The sequence below is a fragment of the Macaca fascicularis genome, chromosome X, assembly GCF_037993035.2.
Source record: "Macaca fascicularis isolate 582-1 chromosome X, T2T-MFA8v1.1".
In the NCBI taxonomy this organism is placed as follows: Eukaryota; Metazoa; Chordata; class Mammalia; order Primates; family Cercopithecidae; genus Macaca; species Macaca fascicularis.
In genome coordinates, this window is record NC_088395.1 from 31,301,485 (window position 1) to 31,325,916 (window position 24,432).

The 24,432-nt window shown below is 39.6% G+C and overlaps 1 protein-coding gene across 21 annotated transcripts in view; it reads right to left on the reverse strand.

Moving 5' to 3' along the window:
• Positions 1–24,432, reverse strand: part of DMD (dystrophin) — a 2,153,717-nt gene that overhangs the window by 145,254 nt on the left and 1,984,031 nt on the right. For 17 of the 21 annotated variants that reach the window (XM_015443662.3, XM_065538825.1, XM_065538826.1 and 14 more), the window contains one exon: positions 4,387–4,448. In XM_015443662.3, coding sequence (XP_015299148.3) covers positions 4,387–4,448 — 62 coding nt within the window. Of the gene's footprint in view, positions 1–4,386; positions 4,449–10,135; positions 10,282–24,432 lie in introns of those variants that run through there. The other 4 variants (XM_065538830.1, XM_065538832.1, XM_065538829.1 and 1 more) reach the window with 1 other exon arrangement.

Consider the following 24,432-nt stretch of genomic DNA (forward strand, 5'->3'; position numbering starts at 1 on the left):
AGGTGTAGCCCCACATAGCTGTGTAGCCCTGATCAACTCCTCCCTGAGCCTGGCTTCACTGTCCTGTGAAATGTGGATGTTGATACCATCTACCATGCAGGTTGGTTGCTGGCATGTCCCATGTAAAAAACATACAATAGGCCCGCGATAAATGCGAGATGTTATTTGATGACTCACCATTTGGATAAAAGCCCAACGAATGTTTGATTGTTACAAAACTAATGGAAATATTAACTCTGAAAGGTGAAAAGCAAATTTCAACACTTAGTTCACTTGCAAATGGTTTGTTATTGGGCTAGCAAGAAACAGAATTTCAAAGGGGGCTGGAATTGATAACACACTTACGATGACTTCCTTTTATTATATACAAATTATACCTGAAAGTTGATTTCATAAAAGAAAAAGTTTGCGATAAATGAATTCTAAAATCCCCTGCAACTGTAAAATTCTGTTATCATTCAAAATTGAGTGATGTCACAAGCCCAGTGTCACAAGTCATGAGAGATTACTAGTTTTGAGTTTATCACCACATCTAAACTACGGAGAAAATGTTAGCAATATAATGATTAAATGTATATTTAATTTTTATTAAAGGTGCAAACATGTATTCATTGATAGTCCCCATAGTTAGCTTTTCATCAAACATGTTTGCAATTTCTCATTACAGAGTAATTGAAAGTGGTAGAGAATGCTATACAACAAAATGTAAATATGGCCATGGTAATATATTACTTTTCAGTGAAAAAAAAAAAAAAACAAGCTATAAGACAGAATGATTCAACTTCTATAAAAATATATGTATAGAAAGACATTTTTGAAGATATCTACTAGATTATTAAACAGCAGCTAACTCTAAGAAGTGGGGTTATGATTTGTCTCTTCTTTTTTGTTAGCCTGTCTATATTTTTAAACTTTAAAAAATATGAATAGGTACTAATTCTATAATAATAATGATTTTAAAATAAGAGTGAATTAAAATATTACAACTAGAAATTACTGTAATTAGAGTAGGAAATGTTAGAAGTGGGCTACATCTGTGTAAACCACAGGTTATGATCAAGAGGCCCACAGACAAATTTAAATTAGCTTTTTGTGGACGCATTTCTAGTTTCTCTTGTACAATCAGGGGTCCTGGGGTCCTGGGAGTACTGGGATAGAAAGACCAGCTTGCCCAGGACAGCTGCTGCCCACTTCAGATGAAGCCTTTTCATTCTCTCATTTGCCAAAAGATAAGCATTCACGTTTTCCACCTGTGGTATAAACAGTCCACAATTATAAGCCAAAAACATTCTGTGGGGGCTGGAAATGTAGCACTAGAAAATTAGCTGATCCCAATTTGATTTAAAATTTTAAACGTTTACACACTTATAACTAGACTGAAATGACATAATATTACTCGAAATGTATTGGATCTCTCTCTCTCTGGTTAGTATAAGTGACTTTGTTTTTCCTTTTTCATGTTTTTTATTTACATTTTTCAGGTTTTCTTTTTTTTTTTTTAATTTATTTATTATTATTATACTTTAAGTTGTAGGGTACATGTGCATAACGTGCAGGTTTGTTACATATGTATACTTGTGCCATGTTGGTGTGCTGCACCCCTCAACTCGTCATTTACATCAGGTATAACTCCCAATGCAATCCCTCCCCCCTCCCCCCTCCCCATGATAGGCCCCGTGTGTGATGTTCCCCTTCCTGAGTCCAAGTGATCTCATTGTTCAGTTCCCACCTATGAGTGAGAACATGCGGTGTTTGGTTTTCTGTTCTTGTGATAGTTTGCTAAGAATGATGGTTTCCAGCTGCATCCATGTCCCTACAAAGGACACAAACTCATCCTTTTTGATGGCTGCATAGTATTCCATGGTGTATATGTGCCACATTTTCTTAATCCAGTCTGTCACTGATGGACATTTGGGTTGATTCCAAGTCTTTGCTAGTGTGAATAGTGCTGCAACAAACATACGTGTGCATGTGTCTTTATAGCAGCATAATTTATAATCCTTTGGGTGTATACCCAGTAATGGGATGGCTGGGTCATATGGTACATCTAGTTCTAGATCGTTGAGGAATCGCCATACTGTTTTCCATAATGGTTGAACTAGTTTACAATCCCACCAACAGTGTAAAAGTGTTCCTATTTCTCCACATCCTCTCCAGCACCTGTTGTTTCCTGAGTTTTTAATGATCGCCATTCTAACTGGTGTGAGATGGTATCTCATTGTGGTTTTGATTTGCATTTCTCTGATGGCCAGTGATGATGAGCCATACTGCCCAAGGTAATTTATAGATTCAATGCCATCCCCATCAAGCTACCAATGAGTTTCTTCACAGAATTGGAAAAAACTGCTTTAAAGTTCATATGGAACCAAAAAAGAGCCCGCATCTCCAAGACAATCCTAAGTCAAAAGAACAAAGCTGGAGGCATCACGCTACCTGACTTCAAACTATACTACAAGGCTACAGTAACCAAAACAGCATGGTGCTGGTACCAAAACAGAGATATAGACCAATGGAACAGAACAGAGTCCTCAGAAATAATACCACACATCTACAGCCATCTGATCTTTGACAAACCTGAGAGAAACAAGAAATGGGGAAAGGATTCCCTATTTAATAAATGGTGCTGGGAAAATTGGCTAGCCATAAGTAGAAAGCTGAAACTGGATCCTTTCCTTACTCCTTATACGAAAATTAATTCAAGACGGATTAGAGACTTAAATGTTAGACCTAATACCATACAAATCCTAGAGGAAAACCTAGGTAGTACCATTCAGGACATAGGCATGGGCAAAGACTTCATGTCTAAAACACCAAAAGCAACGGCAGCAAAAGCCAAAATTGACAAATGGGATCTCATTAAACTAAAGAGCTTCTGCACAGCAAAAGAAACTACCATCAGAGTGAACAGGCAACCTACAGAATGGGAGAAAATGTTTGCAATCTACTCCTCTGACAAAGGGCTAATATCCAGAACCTACAAAGAACTCAAACAAATTTACAAGAAAAAAACAAACAACCCCATCAAAAAGTGGGCAAAGGATATGAACAGACATTTCTCAAAAGAAGACATTCATACAGCCAACAGACACATGAAAAAATTTTTCAGGTTTTCTAGAAGAAATTTAATCATTTATAATTAGAAAAATGTTTAATAAAACCATTTTTTGGCTAATATCTCTTCTCTAATCCTTGGTGTCTCTATAGCTACAATTCATTCCGTGAGAATCCATGACACAAAAGCAGTAATAGCTACATACCCCCTGACACACACACCCCACTTACATATACCTACACAAAATGTATGTTTAAGTACCCTGATTCCCACAGTGTTTATCACGTAACCTTAAATCCAAAGAGATCGCCTTATGTGTTTGTCTATCAACATATCCATTCACAGAAATACAGGCTTGAAAAAGTAGAAAAGACATGACTTTTTATATATACAAATATATATATATAAACACAACCTGGGCAACATAGTGAGACCCATCTCTACAAAAATAAATAAAAATAAATTTAAAAAATGAGCTGGGTGTGGTGGTGCATTCCTGTAGTCCCAGCTACTCAGGAGGCTGAGGCAGAAGAACCACATGAGCCCAGGGGTTCAAGGCTGCAATAAGCTATAACTGCACCACCGCACTCCAGCCTGGGAGACAGAGCAAGACCCCGTCCCAAAACAAAACAAAACCCCAAACAAGCTGCAACTTAAGATAATTCATTTCAGAATATTCCTTGTAGATCTAAAATGACAAACCAGACATCTGGACATTGGTCCAGTGTAAAAAGACTGTGTTTTCAAACCCTTATTTGTACGCTATGTACCTATTCAAAAAATTTCAAGTTATGAGGGGGAAGAAAACACAACTGCCAGGCTCTTACATAAGCACAAAACAAGCCATACTAAAGAAATCATTTAAATGTTCACATTAATGACCCGCCAGGCCTTAGGAATTGTGAGCACTGGAAAGACGGCAGAAAATTCCTTTACACAACATCTGTGGTTTGGCAAAAGGGTTGTCTTGGTTTCACACGGAAGAAATCAATAAGCACCTGAAACAGTTTTCTATCTTCGTGGGAATAAAAAAAAATACAGTCATAAATTGCAACTGTTTTTCCATCCTTTTAGGCACCAAAGAAAACGACAAAGACCCTTAGGGCCTCTCAGGTATATTGAATTTTTAGCAGTCAACTTCTAAAACTTGTTTTTAAGGAACCCCTGAAAGAAAGAAAGCTAATTGTCCATTTTGGATAGGAAGGTGCCACTGCTTTCACCCGTGAAACAATCTAGTGATGTATTTATATAGCAAGTAACTTTCACACTACAAACTACTTTATCCTAAAAGTCACCTGTCATTTAACTTGGAGGAAACATGGCCATGTCCTTACCTAAAGACTGGTAGAGCTCTGTCATTTTGGGATGGTCCCAGCAAGTTGTTTGAGTCTCGTGGCTAAAACACAAAACATAAAGAAAGACTTTAGAATTTACAATGCGTAGTTGAGAAAAGAGGAAAAACACAACCACAACAAGAAGATTTGCTTTTGAACCATTCGGAATCTTTATTTCAAAGCACTTCCATAGTGTATTGAAGAAATGTTTATCTTACAAGCAGAAAGGCCCCTTTCTGCTTTGCTTCCAAAGGGAAAAGCAATATAAACATTATTCGGTTCCAGAATGTTTCTTCATTGCACCCACAAATCGATTGAGCTTCAGTCATGATAAATTGACCTTGTTATGTGATCAATAATTGACTATCAGGATTTCTTCACCCATCCAACGTGGAACACTACATAAAGGACACTGACAACTGATTATTACTCAACTCTGTCAAAGAGATACCGGACATTAGTTCAATAAATATAAATCATCTCACTTCTCATTTGCTTTCACTGCCCCTGACATTTTTCCCATTACTCTTTCTTCTACATATCCAGATCTCATATCCATGATACCTGTATTTCATTTCAGCTTAAGGTATATCCAGTGCCTGACTAATATATCATAACTTCCTTCTTCCCATTACTTTCGGAGTGTTTTTTCTTTAAACTCAGTACGCTATACACCACTACACCTCTTCCTATATTTACTTGGGCCTGAATGAAGCATTCACAGCTCTCTTCCATTTCTTGAAGTGTGGTTGCTGGCTATCAGCTCCTGCCACAAAAAGCACAAAACACCTTTGTTCCTCATTCAATTACATGAATAAACCCTGGAGAAAGAACTACATATACTTTTCCTTACTTTGGCCCATCTACGTAAATCACCACAGCATCGTATTTCCAGTTGTCAGGGATTGCATGGCAGGCTTTGATACAGTCAAATGCAGTTTTGAATGATACTTGGGTACTCATATGCAGAGCCTATTCATAAACTTTTGGGGGGAAGGGGAGGGAAGGAAAAAGAAATCGCTTAAATTGGAGCATTTCAAGAGAACCAGAAAGTACCGAGGTCTCACACAGAAAGAGGAGTCTGGACAGGCAACAATGTCAAATGGCCTTAGCGTATGTTTTGAATTTTAGGGCTCTGCGCCCTACTAGAGGATTAAAGGATTAGTTGATATAGGTAAATGACTGGCACCGTTTGGTGCTCAATATGTGGTCGCTTTTGGTATCATGTGCCCCTCAAATTGTCATCTATTAAAAGCAAATCTGTTATTAGCTGATTACAATATAGATGTGGATCCAACTGTAGTTAAGTCAATCAAGCCGAAGACAGACCCTTCCTAGACAGCAAAACCAACACACTACATGTTCTCGCCTATGTTTTAAAACAAGAAAAGAACCATTTAAATTGGTTTGAGAAATGGAATACAATCATAAACCTCCTAAAGACATATGGAAATCACCCAAATTGTACAACTTCAAAGACCATCCCTGTGATATTTACCAGTCACTGAACAGTGAGGGCTACTGAAAACAATTTGCAAGAAAACGTTCACTTGTGAAGTGCTGTTTCACTGTCTTCCAAATACGTTTGTTTCCGTTTGACTTTTCCACAGAGACAATTCACATTTGAGGACTATAACAAGGGCTTATCAGTTGAGGGAATGTAACAGAGTGACATTCAAGTCTTAAAGAGCAAGAAGAGCAAGAGACGTGGTCTCTATGCTTTAAGGGGTTTTAGGAAACCCCATGTCCAAACCAGTTTATGATCTGGAGAAGGGGTAGGCGGGACTGGTACTTTACATGCACAGCACAAGGAGGCTGCGGCTTGCAGCTTCATGGAAAAAGTGTTGCTTGTTCTCAGGCATTTCTCAGCTCGGAAACTGAGTGTATACCAATTCCGTACGTAAGTGCAGAGCAAGGAAAGGTTACCTTCTATTGAGACCACCCTGCATTCAGGCCGCCTCTATTTCCAAAGGTCATCCAGACGTGATATAAGTACCAGGGAGAAAGGAAGAGAGAAGAGAGGAAGCACACACGTGTGCCCACATGTACAAGGGCTCACACAGGCCCTTACTAGTCACACTGTGTAACAACAATGTCCCATCTCCTGGATATTTGTAAGGACCGTAGCATCTCCTATAGGTCTGCAGAAAAACATTTAGCTGAGCTGATAAGCCTGATCAGACAGACAGGGAACCACCATGAAAAGCCACCATCTGGAATGGACTTCAAATTAGAGGAACAGTCAAGAAATAAACTTGTACCAAACACAATTCTAAAAGGGAAGGGAAACAGTGCATACAATTTACAAGAGAATCCCACATAGAATGAATGAGGGTTTCATGTAGCTCCCCAGCTCCGAAAGAAATCTCGTGACTGTTGGCATACGTACATTCCTACCTTTTTAAAGACTTTATTTTGAAGGTTAAAATTATGAAAAGGGCTTTAGAAATTATTTTTTTAATGCATCAGTCCTCGGCAAAACTGAAAATCTCCTTTACTGGAAGAAGGAAGAAATTCTAAGCCCCCAATTCCATTGCCCATTTGTGAGTTAAGATACTAGTCCTTGATACGTACTATTCTCCCAATTATCTGTGATTCTGTGGGACTTGAATAACAAAGATAAATGAACTCCTAAAACAATTCCAGAAGCTAACCTTTTTCACCTTCAACACACAAACCTTTTATTTTTAAGCAACGCAAAAGAACTAGAAAAACAGATTTAGATTTCACCTTTACAGTCTTAGTTTCACTTCAATTGCAAACCAGTTCTAAGCAAAAGAAGTGAGCACAAGTGGAAAGGAGAAATAAAGGGTGTGACTAATCCTTAACATGAGAAAAATAGTCTTTTAATCATTTAATGCTAAAAATGCTTGGCAACATAGCCAAAAAAACTTCAGATTTTTTGGTAACTATATGATGAACCAAATATTCACTTCACAGCGTGTGAGTATTTTCTACCTGTGATGAATCCAGAGCCCTCCTCGGACACATTTAACCCTTCAAAATAGATAGGAACTATGACTATGGACTGGATGAAATAGCACAAATCTGCATAACTCGTATCTATCTTGTACCTTGAAGGACAAACCAATTTTTTTTGTCTGTGATCAATACCGATTTTACAGCTTCATTTCTTACTCTGTGTCTGCCTTCAAAAACAGTAGAGAATTCTCAATAACTCCACGAGAAGAGTCCACATTTACCTGGAATATGCAGACAATCCAGAAAAACATGGTGTGCTAGGGAGGAGGGAGTGGAAGGGTGGGTGGCACTGTTTTTGGTAATTGTCTCTTTTCTGCATTTCACTCTCCAATCGGAAATGCTCTCCCCCATATACCATGAACAACCAAAAAGGAAATCCTGAAACCTGTTCACATGTTAACGGGTACATCTTTGTTTGGCCTTTCTGAGAACAATAATGTTCAACATAGATCACAAGTCTGTATGGACATTAACACAGAGATCAGCTTCATAAATAATCCTTAGAACGCTCTTTACATCTTTAAAAAATGTTATTGATTTTGGCCCTGCTGGTTCCAAAGCCTGGCATCAGATATGCCTCTCTGAGCAGTATTTATATGAAGATTTCCCCTCTTCTTCTTTGTACAAACCATGATAATCTCTCCTTTTCCCTTTTATTTGAGGCTGTGATAGGACCCTGATGCAAATTAAAATATAAAATCATCGACTATGACAAAAGACCCCGGCAACATCTACTTGTCAATAATAAGAAATTAAAGCATTACTGAGCACAAGGCTGACCTAATTTCCTACCGTACAATTTAAATTTTCTCTCACCTTCTTTAGTTTCAAGTAGTGTGCAAGGTTATTATAACTGCCTCAGAGCTGTTCCTGCTGTCAGTGCTGGAATAATCAGACTTATTGGAATTGCTTTTTTAGTTTCTTAAAAACAAACATTAAACACTTACAAAAAGTAACAAATATCTACTGCTGTAGCTGGGAAAATGGCAGTTGCCTAATTAAAATAAGATTTCTGCTGCCACCATTGTTATTTGGTACTGAAAATATTCCGAACAGTTGTCCTTTTAAAAAACTATCTGTCCACTACTTCCCAGGGAGAAAACTAATCACTATGCAGCAATATAAAAAGGTAGCGTTCTCTTGCGATTTGCAGAGGATTAGAGTTTGGCTTCATATATAATCTGGAGCCCATTGATCCACACACACAAATGATTTCCCTTTAATCTGAGGATCAGACTCTTTTTCTAGAGGAACCTTGGCATTTGCATGCTGAATTGTTGAACTTGGCTTGCATTGCTGGAATACTGGCAGGGTGTGGATGGTAAAATATATTTTAAAGTTTCTGCTACCGTGGGGCAGGGGTTTGGAGGGGTGAGCATCAATATAAGCATCAGAAATCCATTCTAGTTCCAATTTATTGTTCCCTGGGATATTTACCATTTTATACTGTTTGGCTAAAGCCAGGGCAAAGATGATTGCCTCGGTGGCTGTTCCAGCTGTTACTTGTCTTCCGTTCTATTTGCTTTTCAAGGTTTAACTCCCACCCACCCTCAACTTTGGCCAAAGCAATTTCTTTTCAGGGTCGTGTCCAATCGGAGATCAAACACTGATGACTGAAACCAATTCCACGGTGTTCAAGAGTCAGAGGACTTTCATACAACCGTGTTGCTTCATTCGCTCCTCTCGCTTCTCCAACAGCAAACGTCTCCTCTAAAGAGGGGCTTGGGTAAAAGGCAATAAAAAATCTAGGCAAAAAAAGAAAGGTTGATTGGGGGTGGGGGGAGACAAGGAGAGGTGACAGGGATAAAGCAGAGGACCAAAGAGTTTATTGCCCAAGGAAAAATGTAGATTTCACTTAAAGACGCCACTTAAAAGTTCACCACTTAAATCGGATGGATTTTTTTCATGATGTAAAAACAGTTTATGATATTATGCCTCCCTCAAGCAACTAAACCCCTTAAATTTAAAGCTTCAAACTTAACTTCAAATTTGACCCAGCAAAGTGTTCTGCCCGTTTTATTGCCGTGCACGGATTGGGAGTGACAAACTTTGCTTGAAGATGAGCACAGACACCTGGAGAAATGCAAGAGAACACCCTAGAAATGACTCCACACCCAATCCCAAAGGGGGGGGGGGGACGGGGAAAAAAGCCCAAACAAAAATCCCCCCTGAAATCCTTGACTTCTGGTCTTTAGTTGTTTGTTCTTTCTTTCCTGATTTCTGCAGGTCTTGGGGCACGGAATGAGCACGGTAGAAAATGCAGCGAGGGAAATGTCAGTTGGAATCCTCGGAAGAAATCAGGCAGAAAGTTGACCTTTTGGCACTTGCAGTGCAATGGAAGGTAGCGCCGCGTGCGCCCCTTCCTTCGGCGAGTAAGAGCGACGATTTAGGAACAGCCAGCCTTGCTCACGTCCACACTGGCAGCCTGGAAAGGAGCGAAAAGCTCCACCGGCCCCAATCCCCGCGTGAGGAACGCGTTATCCCCTCTGGGGACGGGGAGAAATCAGCTTTTTCTCTCCCAGCCCGTCCCAAAGCCGAGGGAAGAGGTTCCCCCACTAGCCCGGCGGCTGGGGAGAAACCCCGGGGGCGCACCTGCAGCCGCGCCGCGGGAACCCGCGGGAGAGGTTCCTAGACGCCCAGCCGCCCGGCGCCCCGGGTCCAGTCGCCGCGCCTGTCTAAGTTTTGACCGCCTCAGCTTGCCCCCTGCTCGCGCCACAAGTGCACGGATTGCGGCGATGAGACGGGGCCGGGGCCTCGATCCACTTACCCTTTGAGCTGTTCCCTCATGGCTGCAAGGGCTCCGCGGTCGAGGGTGGGTACGAGTGGAGGAGTGAGCTTCCCAGAGCCGCCGGGCTCCCCGAAAGTGGAGCGCCGCCGCCGCCGCCGCCGCCCAAGCTCACAGCTGAAAGCACTGCGGAGGAGCCGGCGCGGGCGGGCCGGGGAGGGGGCGCTGCGGGCAGACGGGGCGGGGCCGTGTCGGGCTCCGCCCCCACCTAGGGACCTGGGAACCCGGACACCCAGAGACTGGGCAGTTGGGGCTTTCAAAACGGAAAGGAAAAAGAAAAGAGAAAAAAAGAAAGAAAGAAAGAAAGAAAGAGGATGGGGATTTAAGGTAGACCCAGGAACCTGTAAGCCACTCACCGCTCTGTTAACACCTCCTTAAAGCCTCCAGCAAGACTACTTGTTGCCTAAATAAATGACCCAGGTGCAAATGACCTCATCCCAGATAATTAAGAGTGTGGGCTTGGAGTTTTCTTTTTTAAAAATGAAAGAAAAAAATTATATACATAATTCTCACTCTCCCTTCCTCCTCAGTTGAAGATTAAAGTGGCCGGCGATAAGGACGTGAAGCTAAAAGGGATTGTTAAAAAGACTTTGTATTTGGATTTGTGACATAGCAGCGGATCTCAAAATGTAGTCCCTGGGAATAGCAGTATCAGTATCACCTGCGAACTTCTTAGAAATGAAAATTCCCTGGGCCCGGCCCAGACCTATTGAACCAGAAACTCTGAGCATACTAATGTTTGAGAATCACTGGTATGGACTCTCTAAATTAAGACACTACCACCAGTGGTGTTGCACGGTTTGGTCCTTTAGTATTCTTTTAGGAAAATCTAGAAGGAACTCGTTTCCAATAGAATATTTTATTGGAAAAGTTACAGGACCTGAACAGTTCAAATAATTCCTATTTTAGAGTTTGCAATATGATGATAGAAGTTAACTACACACAATTATTTCAAGCTTGGAAATATTCAAAAGAAGAAGAAAGCCTTCATTAGCACAAGAATTTTCTGCAAACTTCACATGATACCTTAGATTAGCATCCAAAGAGTATCTTACGATAAACTGTTAGTGATATTTTCATTGTCCTTCTTTGTCCATTTATTTTGTTGGCTTGCTTTTCTTTTTATTTTCTTTCAAACATTTGCTTTCCACTCTCCTGTCTGATTCATTCCACTTCAGTCTACAGTTTAAATGTGGTCCCCTTTTAAAAATTTATTTCTTATGGGATGGGGGTCTCACTGTGTTGCCCAGGCTGGTCTCCCAACTCCTGGGCTCAAGCCATCCTCTCACTTCAGCCTCCAAGTGCCTGCAATGACAGGTGCACGCCACCATGTCCGGCTTCTTTTTAAATAATCCTTTTCTGCTCAACATTTTTCCCCTAGAATGTTTTAGGTGGAAGGACACCCATTTTGCTTTATCTAATGCTACAGCATGGCAAAAGAGGCAAAAATAAAGTATGTGGATAAAAGCAAAAGGGAAAGCCAGGATTCTTTATTACCTTTAACAAACCAAATAACAAGGTAAATGTTATCACTAAAGATATGTGCATGTAAGTATGATCGGTATTGCTATTTTTAAGCAAATATGGCACTTCTTCTGGCATTCTGGCTCATACACTGAGATTTCTTAGTGTTGCCCTTTAGCAATTTTTAGCTAGTGAGTTGTGGAGGCAGCTGCTATTACGGTCTGAGGGGGGCACACTAAGATTTGCTTTGGCTGAAGTTGTCCCTTGGTCTAAGAGTATATTCTAGGTCTGCTCTTATCTTTGGGGAAGAGGGATTAGTGTCCTGTAATGAGGAAGTGGTGCCCTTTGCAGTAAATCAGAGACAGCAATCTCTGTGTCAGTGTGGCAAATCACTTAACTATTGTTTATGTTTATTTCAACTAAAAGACACAAGCCTCAGAGCATGGACATTTGTAAATATTACAAATCGATACACTAAGGATTTGTAACACCTGGATAGTAAGACATTTGTCACTCTCTTTCTTTCCTGTTTTTTTTTTTTTTGTTCGTTTATTTTACACTTTTAAATTACCTGCTCAAAATTCAGGAGTTCTGACATGCTTCTCTATAAATGCTTAAGTCTCTTTTCTCAGTGTCCAATTAGGAAACTACTAAGAATAATCTGTTGACAAGAAAAAAGAATGGAATAAGAAATCACTATTCAGACTTTTTAAAAAAAATTGACAGATGGCAATCCTCAAAAATACATCTTTAAATTCTTTTTTAGACTGGAGTTATAGGCACTTGAAGACTTGTTCCCAAATCTTGATGTCATATTATAATTAAATACTGAAAGTATTATTAAGAAATGACGCGGGCATCACAGAGACTGTTTGGTTGTCAATTGCAGTCAGATTATGAATTTTGCTTATTAGAGGAAAGCATTTGGAAAAGAACATAACTGATATACCTTTGTGTCATATGTAAATTATGTAGTGATGCCATGTATGATAATATATTAATTGCTCATTTATAGTAGATGTTTCTTCTTCTCCTCCTTCTGCTGATTATTATTATTATTACTGTTTTGTTATGAACCACGGACATGAAAAGAGCCTGCAGCTCTGCTACCAGAACAAACTTCAGCTAAAATTTTGACTTCAGAATCAGCCATGACCTGCTCATTCCCAGTACCACTGTCTAGAATGGTGCAAGGATTAGAACTGGGGAGTCCAGCTCCAAGACTCATGCGCTTAGCTATTCTGCTATGCTGCCGTGAAGAGACATGGCTTCTTTTCCTGTGGGAAAGGTCTGTGTTTTTTCTAGTGTGCTCATAGACAATCTCACTGATGGCTCAGAGCAGAGAAGAGTCAATTTGCTAGAAATAGAGATAAAGAAGAAATGAAATGGGATGAGGTCAAAGAAGGCGACCCACTAAATTTTCCCATAGCTCAAACTCTGGGCTTTGAACCACTTAAACTTTGAGAGTATCTTTAGAAAATAAGGGCATCTCTGACCTAAGGGACTGTGCAGGATATTTCCCCATTATCCCCTCCATCTCTATTCTTTGTCCTTCTCCATTCTGCTCTGTGCGCCAGGAGATTGGGACCTCTGTGGGGACATCAATCAGGCTTTCCTGCTATTTGGCTTCCTTTTGCTTTCAGCCAATTGGGAGGCAGTGATGAAAGGCCTATAGAAGGAGAGGAAAGGATAGGAGGAGAGTGATGTTTGGGTATTTATTCTTCAGGTTCCCTCCTACTGATCTCGGGCCTGGGAGCTGCTGAGTTCCTTGACCTGCAGCTCAAGTCTTGTTGGCCAGTCCTTTCCCACAGCAACAGCATTCCACTGGTTACGCAAACCATTCCTCCCTTTACCCCTTTGGGGAAATGTTTACCATTCCTTGTTTGTTTTTTTTTCTCCTAGCCTGCCTAGAGCCTTGTAAATAGCCTTTTCATTATACTCTCTTCAAGTGTTGCATTTGAATGTACCATCTGTTTCTCCCAGGACCCTGACCAAACTGAGACCCATCCAGCCAAAGCCACCCTCTGGGGCAATAGACTGGATGCTGAGTGGGGACTACCGATAGAGGAGAAGGTCAGAGCCCCCCACACTGGGGCTAAAAAGCAGACGAGACTCAGTCATTGGATAAATATTCATAAAAGCCTCCACTGTAGGCCCACAAAGAGTTTCTGGCTTTTGAGGGTAAAGGCAAATCAACAATTATGAATGGTGACAACAGCAGGTGTGAGGGTAAAAAGGATGCAACCAGCTTGTTCTTTACAAGAGCTTCAATGGTCTGCTTGATCTTTTGGAGAGAACATCAAGATAAGGGTTAGAAAAGAGAAATGGGCAAACTGGAAAGGGCTTAGTGTGACAATCTGGAGTTTGACTTGTATCCTGAAAGGTATGAGGGAGCTTTTTAAGGAAGAAAGAATTAAAGCATGAGTGTGGCTCTGCCAGGTTTGTCTTTTAGAAAAATCACTCAGGCAATGGTGTGGGGACTTGATCAGAAGACAGAGTCTGGAATTCAGACATCAGGTACAAGGAGATTGCAGTATGAGGAGGATCTGAATTATGGCAGTGGCAGAGGAGGTGGAGAAATGTTACAATAATGTTCCAACTACAGGAGTCTTGACTGACTGGATGTATGAATGGAAAAGAAGGAAGAAGTAAAGCAATAGTCCTCAAGCTTGGCCACCCTTTGGAATCACTCAGGGGTCGTTAATAAATTTAGATGTTTGGGTCTCACCACCCTGAGATTCTAATTTAATTGGTCTTGGACATTAGGATTTCTAAGACTCTCAAAGTGATTCTAATATGCAGTGAAGGTTAAGGACCATTGTCCTTGAGTGACAACAAAGATTGGATGAGTAGCATTCTCCAAGCTAGGAATTTCAGGAGGAGGTGGCAGAAGAGGGTTAGGAAAGAGATGATGAATCCAGTCTTGAACATAATGAATTGGAGGTGGTGATGTAAAAGTGCAGGTATCCAAGAGACAGCTGGACATCTGAGTCTGGAGCTCAGAGGGAAGATGTCTGAATTGGAGCTACGGATTTGCAGTGTACTGTTGGAAGGGTCTTGGGTTCAAATGAGCCCATCTAGTGGAGGGTGTGAAGGGCCAACAGCTGAAGCTAGGCTGTTCCTACCTTCCACGAACACATCTTTTTCCTTTCTGGGTTGCATGTGGTTTCAATGTTGGCCTGATGTTAGCTGTGTAAAAATGAGGAGTAGCATAGGAAAGGACAAAGACAAGGAATGGTTTGAACTGGGTACTTGCCTGGAGGGATGGTCCTGAGAGACTTCACCAACTCCTAGGGTTCAGCTTCTCTCTAGCTCTAAGAATCTCTGTCTATATTGCCTTGTGCTCCCTAAGTTTAAGTATAACCTGCATCACTTTATAAAAATTCATTTAGAGTATAGGTATCACTTCAATTAAGTAGAATACATATTCTATAGTAAAATGTCAACATTTGGGTGTACAATAAAGATGTAAGAATTCCATGTTCCTCTTTGCATAGTACAAGTACTAACCATGAACAGTGATTCAGACATCTAATAAATGGGTTGGCTTATGGTGAATCATTGCTGGTTAGGGCAATACTATAGCATACTAATTGAAATATATATAACAATCCCCCTAGATCAATCTGAAACCAACATCTTGTGGATGTAAGAATATCCAGCCAGTTCACATTAACCAGCAAATGAAGAGGCCTCTACCTTCAGACACAGAGCACTTCACACCCACACAAAAGCCTATTTTTCCGGGCCCTGTCTCTTTAGGGAGGCAGAGTAAGCCAGGCTGAGGAAAGTTCTCTCTGAGCCAGCTGCCATCTAAACCAGAGATTTCACCAGACAGGTTCCAGATAATGTCAAGCTCTGCTTCACTCTCACGCAGTTTTCTTTTAATAAGATTTCTCAAAGCTTCACAGAGCCACCTATATCAAGCCGAAATCTAAAAAGATGTGAATTTTAGCATCTTCACTAAAATAAAGCCATACTTCATTAACCCCACAGGCCGACTGTTGCTTCATGGGAAAGAATTTGGAGTACCTATTAGCCTGCCAGCTATAGCGATAACCCATGTGTGTGACCCACACCACCTCCTGCTAAAAATGGATCACTGGTTAAGGTGGTTCAAGTATATCTGACTATAGCATTCCTGGTCTACCTTAACAACAGCTCAAACTTGTAACTATTTGTCTGCCTCTCCCCACCGATTGTGCCAAATAAGAGGAATTTCAAAACTAGGCAGAAATTCTTACACTCTGCATAATCTCTCTTCCTCTTCAGCTACAAATAAGGCTTTGTATTCGATTAGACTCACAGCAGGTGAAAGCCCCAATTAGTGAATTCATTCTGAGGCCTCTTTCTACCTTCCTCCTACACATCACATTTTTTTTTTTTTTTTTTTTTTTTTTTAAATTGGGGAAGTCTGGGTCTCTTCTCCAATCAGCAGTAAATTAACCCTTTGATCTACCCAATCAAACTATTTACTGCATGAAGAATTTTCATTGCAAAATGGGAGAATGTTGAAAGATTCCTCCTTCTTGACTCCATAAGGGAGGTTACAGAAAATTCTATTTTATCAGACTTTATTGTTTTCTTCAAATCCATAAATAGTCTCAGATTTTCTGATCAATCTAGAAATTACAGTTTTTCTTTCTACCTGAAACTCACAATCTCAATATCATCTAACAAAAGATTAATGGACAGTCTACTACAAGAGAGAATTACTTTTTAGTTATGTTCTTATTTTGGTGTATTTGAGGTGAGAAAAATATATTAAATTTTAGGTTAAACAGTATGCTTTGGCCTTAGGAAAGGCCCAAAGTCTATATTTCATACTTTGTAAATATTTATTTGTCAAAGAAAATTCATCATTGGACAGGGATAGAGGTTTGGTTAAAATTAAAAAAAATCAAGGCAGCTTTAGTTCTTAGAGTGATTTACTTATACTTTATCAATTGCTTCTCTGGAAACAATTTGCAACCTAGTTTTATTTATGAGCATATGATTAAAAAAGAGCAGCTTTGTCTTTTTTAATTGTTTTAGTCCTGTCACTTTTCTTGAAACAAGTTGTAGCACTTATTCACAAGAAAATACTGAGCATATATCAAGTAGTAATGCAGCTTTTAGAAGTAGTCATCTGTTACAGTCAGAGGTTCATTTCATTTTGAGTCTTTTTAATTAAAATGCAAAGTTCTACATACATGCCTGCCTAAATTACCCCTTTCTGAAATACTCAAATTTCATTAAAAAATGTTAAATGTTAATGTAACCATTGTTAATACTGTAGACTTGCTTCTTGAGATTTGGAAAAAAGTAAACAAAGGAATTACCAGTCAATTAAGAGAACAAGGAAGTCATCCTAAGTTGAAACAGATAAGGAAAATGTAATAATCAAATGCTACAGATGAAGACACCAGCGTTTTTTTCTTTTTTCCTGAGATGAATATCTACAAGAATCACACTCTATCAAAAGCAGCTTCCTTAATCTTCAGCAAGCGTAGCTGTGTATTACAGCAAAGGCATGAAGATAGAGGGGCAGAGTGTCCAGACCAATTCTACCCTTTAGAGGCGGGTCACTTAACCACTTGGAAGCTTTTGTTAATTCATCTATAGAATGAGGATAATACTGCCATTTTGGGGGTCAAAATGACATAATGATTCTGACAGCAATTTGAAGGCTGGGGAATGCTGTGTTCATGCAAAGCAGCCTGTCAGACAGGTATGATTTCTTAAAAGAGAACTCAGTATGTTCAGGAATAGTTAGGTATACAGAACAAAATAAATTCACTTTAACATTGTATTTTAGATTGTCGTGTGAAGGAAAATGAGAGGTCTGAGTTTTAGTAAACTGCTCTTTAGCAGTTTATAAAAGGCACCTTTCCTCTTTTCGTTTTTTACATTTAAGAAGGAACCAAGTAAGAAAAGTAAGATTTTTTTTTTTTTTTGCAAGATAAAGCACTAGCTATAACCTAAGATAGGCATAAAATTCACAGCATTTGCTATCATTCAGTGGGGCTGAGATTAAAATACGAATAGTATTCACGCATGCTAAAAGGGATATCCATGTTCATATTAGCAGACAGCAGAAACCTGGAGTAATCAGAGAGCAAGTGAATATTGATTTGGTGGGGGACATTGAGGGAGAAATGTCCCCTAGCTTGATGGAGAAAGTCTCCTGGTGGCAAGCCTTGAACAGCTAGCATGTAGGAATTCCACACAAAGACAGGGTTCCATAAAAGGGGAAATAAGATAAAATCCAGTTTAACCAATTAATGATCTCCCAATGTCTGAATCTTGTACTCCAACTCTGGCTTTCTTTTGTCAAGGCATATTTTGAAGACGAAAGGAAAATACAGATGCAAGGCAATTTTATTTATCCACAAATTTCCAAGAAATGTTTTTTATGTGCTCTATCTAGACTAAGTTTCTCTATTAAATATTATCCTCTATTAAGTTCTTTAAATAGCTTCAAACATAGTGTATTTATGGAACACTTACATGTCTTTGCTTATCATTTAAACTCTTCTCATTTTTTCTTTATGGTTGGTAAAAACTGGGGAGTGTTTGGAGATTGACATGGAAATATATAAAAATTTCAACACTGTAATCCAGTTTTTTTTTTTTTTTTACTAGTGGGATCCCAAGGAAATATGGCCTTTTCCTTAAGGAGCTTATGATCTAATGAGGGAAGATAGACCCACATATAGTTAAACACAATATCAGACAGATTATAACAATTACAGAAATAGAGAAAAAAAAGCAGCAGAAAGGGAAAGGTGATTAGTTTGACCTCTTGGGATTAGAGAACATGCACTTCAATTAAAAACTAAGTAGGCTTTAATCGCCTAGTTAGTTCTTAAGTCAGGTTTTGTGTGTGTGTATGTGTGTGTTTTCTTTTTGCTAGAATATGAAGAGTTGAAACAAGTTTCTTACATTGACTCTGGGAGCTAATAGCTCATATTAATAATTTACTAAGGTACAGAATTTTGTGTTAACATACAGCTGTGTTATGACATCAGTCTATGCTTTTTAGGAACTCAAAAACGTATTGGGCCAATATTGGATTGGATATCATGGGAAGGCTAACTGGCAGAAAATACTACTTTCCCCGTTAGGACATCAAATCACATTCTTGAGTTAGTATCAATAAGACCTTCACGTGGGAATTGAAGTCCTCACAGCTTGACCTACTCTTATCCCTTAGAAACACGTTGACAAAGAATTGGAAGCCTCTTTGCATATGATGGATAGAGAAGAAAAAAATGGCACCACCTGTACTTTTGAATATCTTTCTTTTTTAAATAGAATTAAATTTGAGGTGGGAAGAAACAGGGGTGGAAAAGAGGAGAGGGATCAGAATGGAAATGTATGCCAAGTAGACGATGACAACAGCCTAGTTAAGAGTGGATGAAAGCCTGAACTAAGAAAGGAGCACTGGGAATTTGTGAAGAGGCTGAATTCATGACAGGTTATAGAATAAAATCAATGCTACTTTTGAGCCAATTGAATGTGAGGACTAGAGGAAAAGGAAAAGTGTAGGATTTTTGATAATGGCACTATTAGCTGTGCATTCATGGATTCATATTTGTGTATATACTATGTACATATTTATACCGTGCATTGTTCTGTAAAGGCTTTAGGGCAACTTATAACAATGTAGAACTCTTAAAAATTAATAGATAAAACCCAGCATTGAGGAAATATAAATACCATAAAACTTTAAGAAGAGAGGAAAATTTAGAACACAGATTTGGGATTTTTTTTGTTGTTGTTGTTTGTTTTTTGTTTTGAGATGGAGCCTCACTCTGTCACCCAGGCTGGAGTGCAGTGGCAAGATCTCAGCTCACTGCAACCTCCGCCTCCCAGCTTCAAGCAATTCTCGTGCCTCAGCCTCCCAAGTAGCGGGGATTACAGGTGCCTGCCACCATGCTCAGCTAATTTTTTGTATTTTTAGTAGAGACGGGGGTTTCACCATGTTGGCCAGGCTGGTCTCGAACTCCTGACCTCTAGTGATCAGCCCACTTCGGCCTCCCAAAGTGTAGGGATTACAGGCGTGAGCCACCATGCCTGGCCAGAACACAGATTTGAAGATCACAGTGCTTGATATGGATATTAAAATTGTGCTATGCATACCCACCAGAATGAGAAAGATAAATAATACAGTGTTAGAAAGGATGTGGAGCACCTAGAACTCTCATGCTCTGTTAGGAGGAGTGCAAATTGGTACAACCACATTGGAAAACTGTTTGGCAGAATGTACAGAAGCTGAACACATACATACCCTATAACCCAGAAATTCTACCCCTTGATATAGTCCTCAAAGGAATGCATACATATTATTCATCAAATGGCATGTCTTAGAATGTTTATAACATAATTTTTTCTACCAAATGCCCATCAACAGTAGAATATATAATATATTGTAGGATATTGACACAAGGGGATATTATATAGCAATTAGAATGAACAATCCACAACTTCATACAACAGTATGGATGAATCCAGGTTTACAGAAGTCAGACACAAAAGAGTACATGCTGTGCAATTTCATTTATATAAAGGACAAGAACAGGCCAGAATATTTAATGGTGTTCAAAATCAAGATTGTGGTTACCCTTGGAGAATAGATAACTATCAGAAGGGCACACAAAGGGTCCTCTAAAGGCTGGTAACATTCTGTTTCTTGATTTGGATGCTGGTTAAATGTGTGTGTTCAGATTGTGAAAATTCACTGAACTGTACATTTAAGTTTAAACCATTTTTTTCTAATTTTTTAAAAAATTGACAAATAAAAATTGTATATCTTTATCATGTATAACAGGTTTTGAAATAGATATACACTGTGGAATGGCTAAACCAAGCTAAGTAACATATGCATTACCTCATATACTTATCATTTCTTGTGGCGATAATACTTAAATCTACTCTTTTAGCAATTTTGAAGAATATAATATATTTTCATTACCTATAGTCACCATGGGGTACAATAGAGCTCTTGAACTTATTCCTCCTAACTGAAATTTTGTATCCTTTAACCAGCATCTCCCTTATTTTCTATATGCCTAATATATTTCAGTAAAAAAGTATTTTAGAAGGTGGGTGACTGGGTGTGGTGGCTCATGCCTGTAATCCCAGCACTTTGGGAGGCCGAGGCGGGCAGATCACGAGGTCAGGAGATCAAGACCATCCTGGCTAACACGGTAAAATCCCATCTCTACTAAAAGTACAAAAAATTAGCTGGGCGCGGTGGCGGGCGCCTGTAGTCCCAGCTACTTGGGAGGCTGAGGCAGGAGAATGGCGTGAACCTGGGAGGCGAAGCTTGCAGTGAGCTGAGATCGCCCCACTGCATTCCAGCCTGGGCGACAGAGCAAGACTCTGTCTCAAAAAAAAAAAAAAAAAAAAAAAGAAGGTGGTTGTGGCCTTTGTAGATGCCAAAGCAAATATAAAAGGAAATATGATCGATTTTATTATTTGGATTATTGATAAGGAGGAAAGAGTGTAAGTGAAACAAAGGAAAATCCAAGTTTGGAATGACTTAGATAGAATAAATAGATCTGCGTGGGATCTAAGATGGCAGACACTGCATGGTGTCGACTTTCAGAAAAATCCCTTCAGCAGTTTTCAGTGCCCCTCGACATGAGCCAAGAATATGATGCCGAGGTACACCTGAGTTCAGGCAATCTTATGGGGGCCAAGGCAAAGTGGTCTAAGAATGCAACTTTTGATGGCCTGGACTGAGGTAGAGATAAAACTAGGTACAGTGTTTTTCAAACTGCAGGTCATGAACCTTTAGTACATCATGAAATCTATATAGTAGATCATTACCAGTATTGTTCTTAATGAAACAGAAAAGAATGGAAAATATGACAGTGTAGAGGCTGGAATGGGGAGAGTGGGTTATAAAACTACCTATTGGGTACTATGCTCACAATCTGGGTAACAGGTCATGAGCCCCAAATCTTAGCATCATGCAATATTCCCATGTAACAAACCTGCACATGTACCTCCTGTATCTGAAATAAAAGTTGAAATTTTAAAAAAGAGAAAATACGAAAGTGTATTATTTGGTAAGGGTAAGTAATGTTTTGTGAAACTTTTCTTTCAATCATACAAGCATGAATAGACAGAAAAAGATTTACAGGTATAGATATGTGTGTGTGTGTGTGTGTGTGTGTATCAGGATGACATATAAAATGTAATTTTTTATAGTGGATTGGCAAAAAAGATGAAAGCTACAGGCTTTACTGCATGGATGAACTATATATGCCCACTGGACAATCATGCATCATTATAATTTCTCTAGACTAGGATTTGGAAAGAAGTTGACAGAAGACAGTTTGCAGTCTTATTCCCTGCTAAAGGCTGGAGCGTTGCAAGAGACTGGAGGAGGATTAAAAGATTCAGGAGGGGGAGCAAGCTGGGGAGGCGTTCATCAAGTCTAAAGTTCTAACCACATGAGATGCTGCAGGGGCTGAGAATCTGCTCCAAGTTTTAGGGGGTGTCTTCTCTGCCAGCTGTTCGTTTGGGTGGCTGTTTGGGAGTATACCAGGAATCACTCAGCCTTTTTGTTTTCTTCCAAATGGCATGGTGATATTGTCACATTGCAGAAGGAAAAACATTGCTGCTAAAAGTATTGTTAAGGGAAGTAACAGGTAGCTCACACTACTGTACACAACTGCACGTTGCCTGTCTGAGCAAAACACTTCAAAACGTAAACTAAGAAACGCCCTTCTGCTTCCATCTTGCAGTGAGACCTAATTCAAAGCCTTTGGTAGTGTGCTCAGGTCCAGGCCAATAAATTGGCAAGTGTGTGCCTGACAGAATGGTGACATTTTAGGGCTGGATGGTCCCCATTCTATTTAATGCTTATAAATTCATCCTATTAAGTGCTTGGGGAAATTTATCTGAGTAAGTGTCCATGAAGACTGATAATTATCATGATTTTTAAAAGTATTCTCATATAATTGTAGGAACATTTTAGACAGTCTACAGCCGTGGGGATATTAAGCATATTATGAGTAAAAATAACAGCTTTAAGAATAAAATTCCTTTCAAAAGAGTGACGAGCTTTGAACGTTACCAGAAAGAAAGACACAATCTTTCTTTTTTCAGTATTTAATCACAGCAGCTTTCATTAAATTCCCAGTAGTAATAAGTGACTAACTAACTACATTTGTAATTAGTATTTCTTTTTTTAAATTATTATTATTATACTTTAAGTTCTAGGGTACATGAGCATAACGTGCAGGTTTGTTACATATGTATACTTGTGCCATGTTGGTGTGCTGCACCCATCAACTCGTCACCACCCATCAACTCGTCATTTACATCAGGTATAACTCCCAATGCAATCCCTCCCCCCTCCCCCCTCCCCATGATAGGCCCCTGTGTGTGATGTTCCCCTTCCCAAGTCCAAGTGATCTCATTGTTCAGTTCCCACCTATAAGTGAGAACATGCGGTGTTTGGTTTTCTGTTCTTGTGATAGTTTGCTAAGAATGATGGTTTCCAGCTGCATCCATGTCCCTACAAAGGACACAAACTCATCCTTTTTTATGGCTGCATAGTATTCCATGGTGTATATGTGCCACATTTTCTTAATCCAGTCTGCCACTGATGGACATTTGGGTTGATTCCAAGTCTTTGCTAGTGTGAATAGTGCCACAATAAACATACGTGTGCATGTGTCTTTATAGCAGCATGATTTATAATCCTTTGGGTGTATACCCAGTAATGGGATGGCTGGGTCATATGGTACATCTAGCTCTAGATCCTTGAGGAATCGCCATACTGTTTTCCATAATGGTTGGACTAGTTTACAATCCCACCAACAGTGTAAAAGTGTTCCTATTTCTCCACATCCTCTCCAGCACCTGTTGTTTCCTGACTTGTAACTAGTATTTCTTATATTTTAAAAGCACTAGATTACGGATGCTGTATGTCTACCAGTGACTGTGAAGCCACAGACAGTTTAGCCTAGCAATGATTACTCACAAAGCATGAATTTTAACAGCATACCCCATTTTAACTACATCTAAATTCAGAAAGGAATTTAGTCCACAGAGGAACCTTCCTGTAACTTTTCTTGAATATTTTGTGATACCTTGCAAAATGGCCAAAAGTTCTAGCCCTCTCCTTGGTGTCTGGCTCTTGCAGTGTGCCTTTGTATCTCTTCCCACCAATAGGTGGAGTCTTTCCCCACTCCTTACATCTGGGATGGCCCTATAACATGACTTGCTTCGGCTAATGGACACTACCAAACATGACACAGCAGAAACCTGAGAAGTTTCCATGTGAACTAGCCTGAACTAGCATGTTCGATGATGAGATACACACAGACCTAGATGCATCTGTTCCTAGATGACAGCCTGCCAACCATCAGATATATGAGTCAGGTCAAGATAGCTTATCCAGCCACCAGCTGACTACAGATGCAGAAGCATTCCTGGCAAAGAGTAGTACAACTGGTCACACCACATAAATGGCCCAGTCCACCCATCAAATAGCTAAGTAAACGGCCATTGTGTTATAGAGTTTATGAGCTATTGCTCAAATTTGTTCTATGGCTTGCTTCTGTACAGCCCCTCAGCTAAGTATGACTACATTTTTAGAGTTGTAAAAAGAAAAAGAATAAGCAACAAAGACGCAAAGTGCTCTGCAAAGCCTATAGTGTTTACTATGTTGTCCTTTATAGAAAATGTTTGCTGACCTCTGTGTTAAGCCAGTAAGTTTTGGGATTGGTTTGTTATGCAGCAAAAGTAGCTGTTACACATCTGCTCCCAAGAAAGAATGTTAGAAACTAGGACTTTCTCACAGAATTCAGTTA